Source organism: Protopterus annectens, chromosome 3.part0 (assembly GCF_019279795.1).
Source record: "Protopterus annectens isolate FY-2018-M chromosome 3.part0, PAN1.0, whole genome shotgun sequence".
NCBI classification, from domain to species: Eukaryota; Metazoa; Chordata; order Ceratodontiformes; family Protopteridae; genus Protopterus; species Protopterus annectens.
Genome location: NC_056731.1, coordinates 1,122,498,190 through 1,122,513,646, shown reverse-complemented (window position 1 = coordinate 1,122,513,646; position 15,457 = coordinate 1,122,498,190). Strand labels below are relative to the sequence as shown.

Here is a 15,457-nt window from a genome sequence, read left to right as displayed (position 1 = left end):
TTCTTATCACGGATTCTTGCAGGAAAGACCTTCAGTGGTGGTTGACGTCTCTTCATGTCACAATCGGAAGACCCTTTGCCCCCCCCCAGTCAACACTGTGACCACGGATGCTTTTCTGATAGGGTGGGGGGGCATTTTCAGGGAAAGACTGCCCAAGGCACATGGACAGATCAAGAATCACATCTGCACATCAATGTTCTAGAGCTGAGAGCGGTACTTCTGGCGTTACAGTACTTTCAGGACTCTCTCCCTCTAGGGACTATTGCAATTCAGACCAACAACATGTCAGTAGTCTGGTACGTGAACAAGCAGGGTGGAACCAAGTCCTACCCCCTTTGTCAAGAAGCCCTCAGGGTCTGTCAATGGGCTGTGTCATCCCAGCGTTTTCTGTTAGCAACGCACATCCCCGGGAAATCCAAGGTGATAGCGGACAAGCTAAGCAGGGCAATATTACTCCCTCACGAGTGGTCTCTCAAACAACAGGTTGTGGAGTTGATTTTCCGCAAATAGGGCCAGCCTTGCTGTGACCTTTTTGCCAGCCACATCAATTCATAATGCAGAAGCTACTTTGCCCTAATACCATCTTCCGGTCATCCCCGAGAGACACACTTTTACACGATTGGCCCCTGGGTCTCCATTATGTATTTCCACCCTTCCCATTAATACCAAGATTTTTACAGAAAGCAAAATCACTGGGAATGACTGTTATCCTCATAGCCCTCTACTGGCCTCAACAGATTTGGTTTCCGTTTCTCCACCATCATCTGTTGGAAGATCCATGGATCCCGGACCCAGTTCCGGACCTTCTGACTCACCCGACAGGGGATCTTCATCCTTCACTGCAGTCCCTCAAACTGACTGCTTGGCTAATCCACTTCCACTAATTGCCAGGCTTCATTCAATTTCAGAAGATACAAGACAGATTCTTTTGTCTTATCACAAGCCATCTATCAGGAAATTATATGGCAGTAAATGGAAAAAGTTCTCAATTTGGGCCAATGCGCAGAACATTGACCATTTCCGAGCTACGCTAGCTTCGATCTTAGAATTTCTAACAAAGATTTTCAAGGAAGGGGCAGCAGCTGCTACAGTTCGAGTTCAGTTAGCTGCTATCTCAAATTTTCACCTTGGTCTTGGTGGCTCAAATAGTATGAGCCATAAATTATCTAAAACCTTCCTTAAAGGCGTTCTTCATATGAGACCTCCCATCAAAATTCCCTTTTCTCCCTGGGAGTTAAACCTTATGCTGTCTCAAATTATTCTTCCCCCTTTTGAACCAGCATCTTCTTGTGATTTAAAATTTTTATCTTGGAAAACAATATTTCTTGTGGCCATTACGTCTGCCCGCAAAGTGTCAGAACTTCAAGCATTATCTATCAGATCCTGATAGAGTATCTCTGAGAACAAACCCCTCATTTTTACCTAAAGTTTGTTCTGAGTCAAATATCAATCAGGTCATTAAACTGCCAATCTTTTTCCCCAACCATTCAAGCAAATTGGAATATATGCTGCACAAACTTGATGTTCACAGACAGCTCAGATTTTATCTTGACAGAACTAAGGATATTAGGAAATCGACCAACTTTTTGTATCCTTCTCAGAAGCAAGAAAAGGCAATCCAGTGGCAAAAACAACTTTATATAAATGGTTATCTGATTGTATATCCTTTGTTTATGAGAATATGAGCATGCCTTTAACGCACAAACCAAAAGCTCATTCTACCAGAGTTGTCTCTACTTCTTCTGCCTTTCAAACTAAATTGTCCCTTGACAATATTTGCGCTGCAGCCACTTGGTCTAAGCCTCATACCTTTATCACACATTACAAAGTAGATAGGGCTTCAAGGGACAGGTCTTCCTTTGGTTCTACGGTGCTGAAGAACATACTCCCATGAGCCACCCAAGGCTGAGGGTGCTAGGGACGCTACCCATCAGTGAGAATAAATGGCGAGATTTAACAACTTCACATATAGAAGTTATGTACTTACCATAACGTTCCATGTGAGTTGTTTATCTCGCCTTTATTCTCACATCACTCCCACCTTCCCCCTCCTGGCTGACTGTTGACTTAGAGGCTAGTACCATCCTGGTTATTCAATATTTCTTCTTCCCCTTTGGGAAGTGTTTTTTGTATGTATATATAAGAGGGTATGTATATGTTGTATATATGTGTATATATATATATATATATATATATATATATATATATATATATATATATATATATATACTGTTATTCGCTGCAAACAAGATCTGAGGTAATTCCAGTAGTGCATTGTGGGATAAGGGGCTTGGTCTCAAGCTACTGGCAAACCTTGAGCTTGCTGTCAGCCATGTCAGAGCCGAGGATCGGCTCCGGACCCATCAGTGAGAATAAAGGCGAGATAAACAACTCACATGGAACATTATGGTAAGTACATAACTTCTATTTAAGGCAGATTTCCTCCCACTGTATGCTTTGCAACTTTTTAAATAATTTTTCCAGTTGAAACATGATAGTTTCCAGATTGCTTGTGTTGCCATTTGGATCCATGTATATATTTGAGTTACTATTGTTCCTGTTTATCAGATGTGTTTCATCCCAGCTTGGAACCTTCAGAAAACTTCTAAACTCATCATTTGTCAATGGGTACACTCATCCTTCTCTTGTATTGTCTCCCTTGGCCATCCTGTAGAAAAGTAAAACTTTGCAGAAAAATAGTCAATAAAGGTCAGGAACCCACATGCTAAAAAACAGAATGGTAAAGTCAACCAGAATGTGAAACTCCAGATAAACAGAAGTCACATCAAATGACAACAATTACCAAAGGCTCTGGAAAATCCGCCTCACGTCCCAGAACCCTGTGTACACCAAGAATGAGTCACAGGACGATCAAGTACATAAACCACAACAGAGATGATAGTAGATAGCTGTTCCCAACATGAAAACAGCAGAATGCCTTCATTTTCTTGTTATCTGAGAAAATGAAAAATAAAAACTCTTAGACTTAGAATTAAAAGCAACAGTAGTAAACAGTCCAGAACTTCAAATGTTAATTCCTCTTATGTAAAAATGCTGAAAAAAACTCAAGCAGACTTAGTCATAGGAATGATTCAGTTTTATTTATGATAAGCGGTTTCATCCACCAACAAGACTTCATCAGATCAACTTTTCAATAACAACAGAACGGTAAATGTATGCTTAATGAAAACAAAGGATCATAAGTCAAGATTGACAAAGTCTTGCATGGCAATGAGTCCAAACAGAGATTAGCTCATGATAGGCTAGCCTACCAGTATAAGCAAACCTGATGTGAACAGGAACCATCTAACAGCCCCACAGGAAGGGATCACAACCAAAGGGACAAAACGTAAGACCCACTAAGATACATGCTCTGTGTTGGTGATACAAGAAGAACACATGCCTACGTCAACTAAAGTAAGTCACCACATGCTCTAACCACAGTGGAACACAGTGCAAGTCAGGCAAACCAGGTTGCAAAAAAATGAACATAACCAATCCAAATGGAGAAGAGTACTAAAAATAAAATGCATAAGAAAATAGCCAAACTGTAAATACTTGGCTTAGGTCTAAAAATCAGGGCCCAGACAGGAGTACAAATAATGACCAATCCTTACAAGTAACACTCCAACAGTAATAGCTTAAACATTCAGAATGAACAAATAAAATAAAATAAAAATAATAAAAAGGACCAGTGCTAAAGCAGTAATCAGTGGTAACCATACAAAACCAAGACTTAAAGGAATTAGATGGACTACAGGACCAGACTCAAAGCTGACTAAAAATTAGCTTACATTATTTGTAGGTTACATCTGGCATTTAGGGCTCTTCATGGTGAAATCTTAACAGTAGCACTACAACTGGAACCAAATGAAAATCCAAGAAGATTAAGATATAATAACTCACTGTACACTTTCCCTAAATATGAGATAGACATGCAGCTGTATATCACAATCAGTTTCTTTATTTTTGGGCAGACTTCCATTACATATATATATATATATATATATATATATATATATATATATATATAGAGAGAGAGAGAGAGAGCGATAGATAGACGTGTGTATGTATTAGGTAATTCTCCATTATATATATATATATATATATATATATATATATATATATATATATATATATATATATATATAGATAGAGAGAGAGAGCGATAGACAGACGTGTGTATGTATTAGGTAATTCTCCTTCTTAGATATATATATATATATATATATATATATATATATAGATATATATATATTTATATATATATTTATATATATATATATATATATATATACATGGATAGAGAGAGACAGTGATAGATAGACATGTGTGTATGTATTAGGTAATTCTCCTTCTTTTATATATATATATATATATATATGTATATATGTGTGTGTGTGTGTATATGGATAGAGAGAGAGCGATAGACATGTGTGTATTTATTAGGTAATTCTCCTTTATAGATATATATATATATATATATATATATATATATATATATATATATATATATATATATATATATATATATATATATATATATATGTATAGAGAGAGAGAGAGAGCTATAGATAGTCATGTGTGTGTGTGTATTAGTAATTCTCCTTTTTAAGTATCTTTAAAACAGAATTAGCTGTCTGAGTTGATATGGGCAACTATGATTTCTGTGCATTGGAGTCTGCACTTTGCATTGGTCTTCTGGCCTGAAAGCAGGTCCCTTCATACATATGAACCTATGAGAGGCTGTACAGTACAAGATTATAATGTACCCACTTTCTTGTTGTGCAATATTCAGTAATTGACATCTTGGGCCTACATTGGTCTGGCTGGTGACAGCATATACCAAGAAAGCAAGACAGAAATGCTAGCACTCATGTGGTCTCAATAATCTGTTCTGGGAAGCTGTCAGTGAGGAGTTATCAGTAGCACCTTTTGAAAAACACTTTACCCCTCTTTACCTCTAAGGGAACCTATGCAATGCCTCTACTGTCTGCACTAAATCCTATTCATTCTGCATATACAGGCATCCCCAGGCTAGGTGAGAGCCATGCAACCAAATGGTGAGGGTCATGTGCTACTGAGTGTATTAACTTGCTCGTCCATGGAACAGTCTACTTCAAGGCTGCCTATAGATTCACCATAGCTTCATGATTAGGGAAGGAGGGGTGTATGCTTCCACAAATACCTCTTATTTCCCATAACCACAAGAAAGTTCCTGCCCAGTACAACGTGAGCCAGTGCAAACACTACATGTCAGTGATGTACCCATGCATTTTGTACTGCTAGGTGTCACCAGTGGCATGGCTGTAGCTGCCTCCCTCTGTGGATGAGGGAACTGGAATCAGACACTGCAGCTCATTGTCCTCCACCTGGTCCCATAGGCAACTTTCCTGCTAATTGGGCATAAGCCACAAGGAATGTAGTCTTGTCAGGACTTCATTCCCCTACACCATGGAGCTAGCTCCTGGGAAAATGTGTGTGTGTGTGTGTGTGTGTGTGTGTGTGTGTGTGTGTGTGTGTGTGTGTGTGTGTGTGTGTGTGTGTGTGTGTGAAAAATAGTTCAGGCTAAGTCTTAGTTACTGTTTGCAAGATAACATTGAAGGCACCAGGTAGGTAAAATTCAGGGAAGTCAGTAATCTTTATGCTGTTCTGTAGCTGTGTGATGTAAAGTTTATTTGGTTGTGGCAGGTGTTGGTCATAACCAAAGGCAGCAGTAAGTATTTTGTATTCACTGTTAAGGTAAATCACCTCTCTTACATCATTTGATTATCAGCAGTGCAGATTGTGAGATAGTTGTTCCTGACTATTACATACATATAAACAGTAGCCAGCAGTATTGGATTTTAGGTTTGTTCAGATATGATTTAATGGAAAGTAATAAAAAGGTACAAAGCTATACTATACATCCTTTCTGGGTTTCAGTGCAACTGCATATATTTCCACCAGAGTATATGTCATTCAAATAAGTCTGCATACTTCATAAAGTCAGCTACTTATAGGTTAAGTTTTAAACACTGTGCTAATTCACAAATTTAACCTGAATAATGATGACTTCTGAAGTCTCCCAAGTTTCAGGCAATGTGCTAGAGACTGCGTGCTGACAGCTGACTGATACACCTACAGAGCATGTTGCTTCCAGTAAGCAGCTTATGGCGCTAATAGGAAAGCAGTACATATGAACAGGCAAAGCACAGGCAGTTTGATAATATCTGATAACATTATAGAGCTAGTATAGCTGTAACCTCAGTGCAACTGAATGCAAAGACAGAATATTATATGCACGACATATATAAAACCAATTACAATAGGTACATGTGTATAGTTATTTTACAGCATTCTGTACCTCGATAACTATAAGCAACCACATTTTAAATAGGAACAATCAATTAGTAAATGCAGATTGTACAGAATCTGAGGATCTTCAAACCTGGCTGAGCAGTCTTCTCACCTCTAGTACATAAGCTGCTGAAATTGTTTCCATAGACAGACTGAAAATGATGCATTTTTAGACTGAATGTACTTTTCCTGATAAAACTACCAGAAAATAATGAAAAGGTAGGAATATCTACTATATGAATGCCTTTGGCCATTGGTGTGCTGGTTTGGACATGCACTGAAGTAGAGCCACATAGAAACCTAGATCGATAGAGTCTGTGTTATGCTAGAGCAAATACTTTCAAGTTCATATGGGGTGACTTGTCTGTAAAGTCTACAACACCTTTTGTCATATATTTTCTACTTGAGGAAGGGCATACACAAAGGTAAATCTGCATTTAACTTGAGAGAATACTTAATGCCTATAGTGTTTAGTGTATGTAATGCCCTAGCTTATTCTGAAAGATGATTGGCTTTTGTGCCTTAAATGACATGTAGTCTTTAGAAACTCCTGGAAGCAAATGATGCTGTCAATGTTAAGTATAAAGTGGTCAAAAGGTAGGTAAAGAATGTAGTCAGAACTAGAACAGGATGTGGGCAGTGAGAATAACAAAGATAAATATATTTAAAGAAAGACAAAATGAAATATATTTAAGTCATAGACAATAAAATGATGTTCATTGAGCCTGTAATGACAGGCAATCTTTTTAAAAGCCTTTAAATAAATAATGCTGCTAAGGTGAAACATTTGCTCAAGAAGTAGGTAAAGAATGATGTCAAAACTAAGGAAATGAGATGTGGAGATTGTGAAAGCATAACAATTATATTTAAGAAGTAAATGGTACAATGACATTCATTGGACACAGTGAAATTCTGTGACAACATTTTGTGAAAGGTCATCTTAACTGTTGCCTTCCGTACATTTTTTGTAGCTTTCGTCCTATGGTGGTTACCTGAGGTACCATATAAAGTCCTTTGGCTTGCCTGCAGAGATGATCCTTTTGGAAAAGAGATCAGATGTTCAGTTAACGGTATGACCAGAATATTGTTTTCTCTTTTTCTGTTGCCTAATTTTTGTAATTACCTGATGAAACTTACAATGTGCTTTCAATGGCTACAAATAGGACATTTAACACAGTGGCTACTGAACATGTTGGAAGAGTTTTGTACACTGCTGCTGTAAACACATGAAATATATGTCCAATAAAAGTAATTATGTGATTTGAGCAAACGTCTAGAACTTGCTAAGGCATCAAACAGGTGACCATGGGGAAATAGTTGAGACGCTAGGTGGACACAAGGTTCAGAGTTGCAGCTTAAATATAATTAGTATGGACTGCATGTAGGAAGTCTTCACCAGTCATCATATTAAGCAGTTATACTGGAATGACAGCTCCCACTGTGTGAGTTTACTACCTAGATTACTGATATTGTGTTACTTCATTTCTAAACTATACATTTAGATAATTTCAGAGAAGTAACTCAGAAGTTACGGCAATGTGGAAGTGAAACAGATACAGTGCATTAGGTGTCAGTCTGGCCTGAATCATTCCCCTTTAACAAGTGCTGCATTGGCAGGAATGCTTTAGCTCAGCAAGCCTCAACAATGCATGATTTTGGTTAAGGCAAACTTCAAGACTGAATTAGTTGGCAAAATAAACCAACATCATCAGTTATCCAAAGAGGCTTTTTCTTGTCTCACAGGAACACACTAGAGGGATGAATCTGCATGTAATAAGCACGACCATAGAAACTATCTGTGCAATGCCTAACACTAATGAATCATAAGAAATGATATGCCATCTACCACACTAAATTGCTTAGCTTATCCAAGTCAAATAAAAACAATGTACAGCTTCGCTGTATGTGCTGTACATGTTAGTTATGGATGAAAAATAAACTCTACTACAAGTTTGCTCTGTGGACATAACATTACCTTGAAAAGAAATGTGTTATATCTACTCCTTCAAGGTGTTCAAGGATGTAGTACTGTCTGGTGCTGCTTCCATAAGAAAAACAATTCACATGTATTTTCTTTCAGTTGCTTACTATAAATATCATTTACCTCCTAAACTAGTCCTTGCCTTAGATTCATGATGATAAAATACATTCCCTCCTAGTGCACCTGAGACCACCTGTTTACAACACTGACACAGAATAAGTTGCAACATCTGTCTACTTTTTTTAAGTAGAATGGGTTAAGTCTAAGCTGTGTAACTATCTTATTAGGACCTGCCCCCATAAGCCAAGTTATGAATTGTCAGTCTGCTCATGCCTTTTACCAACAGAAAAGTATTTTTATGGACTGACAAAACTTTGACTAAGGACTTTATGCTAACTGCAGCTTAAGATGTAAAGGCAGCCTTACATGACAGGACATTACAGAAAGTGCTTGCTCAGACCCGAAATCTGCAGGACAGATAACACTGAGCAGAAATGAACATACCAATGCCAGAGTAATAGAGCTGTGTTAAGCCCTCAGTTTTCAATTATCTACTACTAAATGACATGTCTCTAGTCTGAAAGCAACACTGGAATCTGTAGTGCAGTACTTCATGGTAAGTCTCATCTCTCTGCAGAGAAGCTGCAAGCTTTGTAAATCTTCATTAAAGCTTGTACTGTTTCATTACGGATTTGGATAAAAAATAGATTACATTAAAGTACATTAGATGTTAGAGGCATGCCGATTTAATAGAGTCTTGTTGCTGATACATCCCAGTCATACAGAAGTCAGGAGGGTTTTCTCCAGAGCTTATCAGCTCAGTCAACAACCATGGCCCAGTGTTTCTATATAAGCCCAGTGTTTCTATATAAGCCCAGTGTTTGCATGCGTTTGTGCTCAGTTCCTCATTGCTGCTCTTGGTTTGGCTACTTCACCTGAGAGTTACAGATCTGCTTATCAAAGGCCATCTGCTGCTGAAAGAATGAAAATAAGAACCGTTTGCACTTCTGCTGATTATTTATATTGCATTTCATAAGAATCATGCATTATTTGTTACGTTTCTCACACTTTAGTGTGTTGCAAAGCTAAATGGTTTCCACTGCTGCTGCAGTACTTCATTGCATTGTACCTCCCTGGACAATATGAAGGGAGACATGAAGGACCTCTCTGAATACATGTCAGAGGTAAGTATGGGCTTTGCATTTTGCAGCATTCTACTCTCACCTAGATTGAAACCACAATACAAACAGAAAACTATTGATTCAATACTTGGATTAGCTACTGGTGTCATTCCAAGGGAATCCAGTATTTGTCAGCCTGGGATGACTTGATTGACACACTATGTTGCTTTGCCAGAGATGGTCTGCACTTATCACTGCTAGGCTTTTGAATACTGACAAAGGTGTCAGCCTCCCCATAGTGCCTGTTTTAGGCAGTGCCAAACCAACAGACTTGCTAGTGTAACAAATTCTTCTAATGCCAACCTGAAGGTACTACTGCTCAGTTTTAGGAGTCTTAACAAGAAACTGCACTCCCTGGAAGGTCTCCTCACCCTGGAGAATGCTGATGCCTCTGCAGTTACAGAGACATTGTTTAAGGCTGCAGAAAGCACCCCAACAGTCTAAGGCTACAATGCCTATCACACATTCAGACCACCCTCTGAAAAGGAAAAATGAAAGGAGGAGGCATTTCCATTTATATAAAAAACAATTACGCCTCACGATTAGTCAATAAGGATGACTTGCTTGAGCTACTCCATGTCCAGCTGACCATAGACAACATGTAACACCATATCGTCACTAACCACAGGTCCCCAACCATTAACCATGTAAACCAGTCCGCATTCCTGAAGTTACTAGAATCACTCTTCATTCAGCCCAACACACTACTCATTGACAGTATTAATTACCACTCCATAAACTGGGAAACATACACAACCACTAACATTCAGGGCCAGATATTTCTGGACTTTGTCATTGCAAATGATCTGGAACAGCTGGTCTGCACTCCCACTAAGAGCTCAAGTACCATTGATATAGTACTCACAAACATGGGGGAGCATTGCACCCCCAGTGTAATGTCCTCAGTGGTAAGATCGGATCATAAATTGGTCTCCTATGAAATAAATGTAAAAGTAGAACTGCCATCAAACTGTAAAACCCTAAAGAAGTTTTCCAAGGCAAATTACCTTCTATTAAGTGATAGCATAGGTAATTATAAAGCTCCCACTAATCTCGAAAACACAGAGGCCTATGCAGAAGTATACACGAATGCCATGCACAACCATTTAAACAACTGCATCGAAATATCAGTACCTGACCAAACTAAACCCAGGTCTAGCCAGAAAAACAAGCCATCCTGGTGGACCCCTGGCATAAATAGACTATACAACAGAAGGAAGACATTCCTGTGTAGAAGTAAGAGGGGGGATGCACAATAGAGAAAAAATCTCTTGTTAGTCTCAACAGGCAACTCAGGGAACTAGTCAAGTTTTCTGAAGTTAAATACGACACTAAAATAGCAAACAAGCAAAGGATAACCACAAAGTATTTTTAGTTATGTCCAAAATCTTAAGGGAAACACTCATCGATGTGCTGAGTTGGCTGTAGATGTCACTACCTATACTCAGCCAGAGGAAATAGCAAACCTTCGGGCTGATAAATTCAGCTCACATTTCACCCCCTCATCACCTATGTCACTCCCAGGAAATACCCCCTTGCATTCCTTTGTCTGTTATTACAAAAGAACAGGTCATCACTGCACTATCTAAAGCTAGAAATACTGCATCATTGGGCCCTGATGGAATCCCCAGAGTGCCTATTAAAATAGCTTAAAACATGACCTATCAGACCCACTCAGATTTCTATTTAACCAGTTAACCAGTCTCCAGACAGGCTTTGTCCTAGAAGAGTGGAGGACAGCAACAGTCACCCCTCTACACAAGGGGGACTATCAACAGACCCAGGAATCTACCAACCCATAAGTCTGACTAGCCTCATATGCAAGGCTATGGAAAGGATAATGATGGACCTGCTTAACAATGCAGATCTCCAGATTTTAGACCCTAGCCAGTTTGGCTTCATCAAGGGCAGGTCCTGCCTGCTTAGTCTGGTAGACTTCTTTGAGAAGGTCAGCAAGGCCATGGATGAGGGTAAGTCAGTGTATACCACCTACCTTGACCTGACCAAGGCATGTGACACAATACTCTGCTTGGGTATTATAGATAAACTCACTAAATTGAGCATAAACCTTTACGTCACCAGATGGCTAGCCAAATAGCTCACAGATAGGACACATGTTATTAGAGTGGGAGAATCTACAGCCAGCAAGAGGCCAGTCACCAGTGGAGTACTGCAGGGCTCTCTGCTGGGCCCCCTCCTGTTTGGGATATAATTCTCAGATGTCAAAGGCAAATGTAGATGGTCTTTAGCTGACCAAGTTTGATGATGACTGACTGCAAGTTGAGGGAAATCAATGGCTCCTCAGACGATGTTGATATCCTACAGAAAGGATGGATGCAGACTAATGATTGATGTCACAGCCATGGCCTCAAACTAAATGCAAAGAGGTGCATAATAATACCCTTTGGGAAATCAAATACTCATGCAAAGTACAACATTGGTAGCAACCCCCCCCCCCCCCCACACACACACACACACACACAATAATGAACCCAGTGGCAAGAGATCTGGGTACTCAGATACATAGTAATCTGAACTTTGACCACCATGTATTCATGGTAGTGAGGAGATCTTTCTATGTGATTCAGTTAGTACATAAGGGCATGGCATCAGATCTAATAATGTCGTAGTACCACTGTATTCGGCACTCATCAGACCAATAGTCAAGTACAATGCACCCTTTGGCATGTATCTCGCCAGGCACCTGCAACAGTTGGAGCGTCCTCAGAGGTTTCTCACCCAAAAATACAGGGTATAACCAAAATGTCATATGCAGGCTAATTAAAAGTCCTTTGGCTGTATTAGGTTTCCTACCAATTACTGAGGGGTGATCTATGCCTGATGTACAAGGCAGTATCTGATCCAGTCCTGATGAATATGTTGCAAATTCACAAAACTAACTGCACAAGGGTTACCCACTCCAAGGATCTAAACCTGATCTATGACATGAGTAGATCATGCTTGAGAGACTGATACATGTCCCAGAGGTTGCCCATTTTCTGGAACAGGCTTCCTATTCATGTGAAGTAGAGCTCTTCCCTGAACATCTTCAAACATAATCTGTACCAGTGGATAGGAAATTGCAAATTCACTCTTGGGACACCATATATGTCCATTATGGACAGAGTCAGTCTGCAAAAATTGTCAAAAACTCTGCTTGCTGACCCTTATCTTTCCTCTAAGGATAGAACATTGGATAAAATCTGGGTAAAAATGGCTAGCCTTGTAAAGGCTCTTAAGCCATTAGCCTAGTAGTCTGCTATGCACCTATTGCAATCAACTCTGTAATTAAACCTTTGGCATTGCAGATGTTTAGGGTTATGAGCTGCTAACAAGCTTCTTCCTGTAGTCCTAAGTCTTATATCTCCAGTGTCCATTTACATATTATATAATTTTGAACAAGTGTCTTATCCAGACCCAGTTCCTGGGTCATTCCCTAAGTAAAGGAAGTTTTGCTTTAGGGATAAGTAAATAAAATCAAACTCATGAAAACCAAGCCATACAGATAATAAATAGTAAGTAACAAGCACAGCTCAGAATTAGCAGTGATGTTTTTTCGGTTTCATTTATGGTTACCCAGGTTCTTGACCCATCTTGAGTACATGTGAAAGACCACCTTCTCCATTTAGCGGACTGTTTTTATATAATGTAACCCCATATTCACTGTCTTCTTAAAGTGGTACCCACATTTCATAAAGACCATCTAGACTGTCAATATTTAATATGTGGATCCAGAATATTAAGTCTTTTAACTCCACTCCACTTAGTTTTAGCACTTCCAAAAACTTAAGGGAATATAAGTTCAGTTCTTTTAGTATTAAGTGAGTTTGTAATGGGTCACTGACTCTGGCTTCCTTATGTGGTGCACATAGTCACACATACATTCCTTTCCTTACCAAGTAGTTAGCAATTCCAGCTTTCAAAAGAGTATGAAAATACCACAAACAAGCAATGTATTTAGCAGCTCATGTAATAAAATGCTTTTGCTTGTATTTCTTGTTTTTACAAGTAAGTTGTTTGGTGTTAACTGCATACTGACTCAATAAGTATGTGCCATACCTATGCCTGGGGGTTCACTGGTATCAAAGGAAGTGTTGTATTTTATCCTTATAACTGCAGTCTGCTGTTAACTCACCCCATTTTCTTTATGCAGTATATTGCACTTCAGGTTTGTTTCCAAGACTGTTCTAATACTTGCTGTCAGCTCTTAAGACATTTTATTGTTTTTAATTCCTTCTAGGTGAGCCTGCCTGCTGTCAGGAACGCAGTAGTAATATTGTACTGAATTTGTCATTCTTCTTCTTCTTATTCACAACCAAATTACTAAGAGAGAAATAGCACCTTCTACTGCCTTCCATCTATTTGTAATGCTTGGAGTATATTATGCCAAGAATACCCCATATGCATTAGGGAGGGGCTGTTTTGACCTGGGAAAGATGTCAGTATGAGTTAACTTGCCTCACTCTTTGTGGATGTTTTTGAGAAGGACAGACTATTGTATAAGTTCCAGAAAGACTTTACTACTACGTCCAGAAAAACTCTGGTGACAAAGTTAAACAGAATATTGCTGAATCTAAATTCTTTGTGTTTGGAAGTGGGCACCACATGCCATAAACTGGTTGGCTAGACACATAAAGTAGTTAAGGTGGATAGATGCCAAAAGGTGTCTGAAGTCTCAATAGCTGTGTATGACAAGAATGTCTCTGCTCCCACAAGAGAGACCTAGAAATGTTCTGCATATTGAAGGTGGATAAGAAAAGACAACATAAGGTCTAGTTGCTTGCCAGAAGGGCTAAAAAGCATGGATTGAATCTTAATTTTGGATTCCCAGTTTAAATCCACACCTGATGGTCCTCTGGATATTAGCATACAGATGCATATTATTGGCTGGGGAAACAATGTGCAAGAAGCAAAAATGAGAGAGCTTCTATATAAAATGCACTCTTGTAGAACCACATGCTAAGTACCATAAAAAGCAGCTAAGCTGCACATTTTCATGATGCAAGGGCACACGGAGTGCTTTCAAAAACACTTCTGCATTGGGTAAAACAACAGGCCACGTGAAACATAAGCAGAAATCCCTCCACTCTCTTTGAAGATAACATAACTGTTTTAGTGTGTTATGTTAAAGCACTTAGTAAATAGAAAGCCAAGTCTTTTGTGTCACCCAGATAACAATGAATTCAGTGTAAAAACTAGCTTGTGGTTCATGCGCCTTCTTACTAATGTTCCTGATATTGATAAGGCTTGTGTTCTACTAGGACTGTACATTTAAATTATTTCTAATAGGAACTTATCTGTTCCCAGAAGAGAAATCACTTAAGAGGCAAAATGCAATCAGAATTATGCTCCATCTTGTACTGTGGTACAACAGAATGTAGCAAGGGAGATTAGTGCTCAGGACAGCAAATCCATTTTGCACCCCAAACCCTCAGTGGCCACCCTCTCTCTAACACAACTCAGAGCTAGATCATGGACAGATCATGGTCAAACAGGACCCTAGGCAAGGAAGTGAACCAGCCCTGTCCCAGGCATGTCGATATCCCATTACTTGGTTGTGTCTCCGCAGTTATTGTAAAGCACTGTTTAAACCTGCCAGTGTGCATACTATTTTTTTCTTCACTTTTACAGGAAAAGAGATTTGGATTTAATTTACATTTTTTATTTCAAAATTCACAGTAAATATAGAGAGTAATTTTTTAGACAAACTCACTCAATTCCTTACTTTACACCTTAAAGTAGTCAAGAAGGTATTTATACACACACACACACACACACACACACACACACAGCTCACATGTTTGCTTGTGATTAAGTGAGTGAACAAATACAGAAATAATGACCTAGGAAGTATACGCAAGATCACTACTGAGAGAAACATACAGTATAACCCATTGCACCTCAATGCACTCCCAACCTCTTAGCTCAAGGATCAAAGACTCAGAATAAAGAACAG

The 15,457-nt window shown here is 39.0% G+C and overlaps 1 protein-coding gene across 3 annotated transcripts in view; it reads left to right on the top strand.

Annotated features, from left to right (window-relative positions):
* The window catches only part of LAMA3 (laminin subunit alpha 3), a 2,187,360-nt gene that overhangs the window by 1,646,038 nt on the left and 525,865 nt on the right, over positions 1 to 15,457 (top strand). For all 3 annotated transcript variants that reach the window (XM_044065357.1, XM_044065355.1, XM_044065356.1), the window contains exon 38: positions 7,311 to 7,409. In XM_044065357.1, the coding sequence (XP_043921292.1) occupies positions 7,311 to 7,409 (99 nt within the window). The remainder of the gene's footprint in view (positions 1 to 7,310; positions 7,410 to 15,457) is intronic.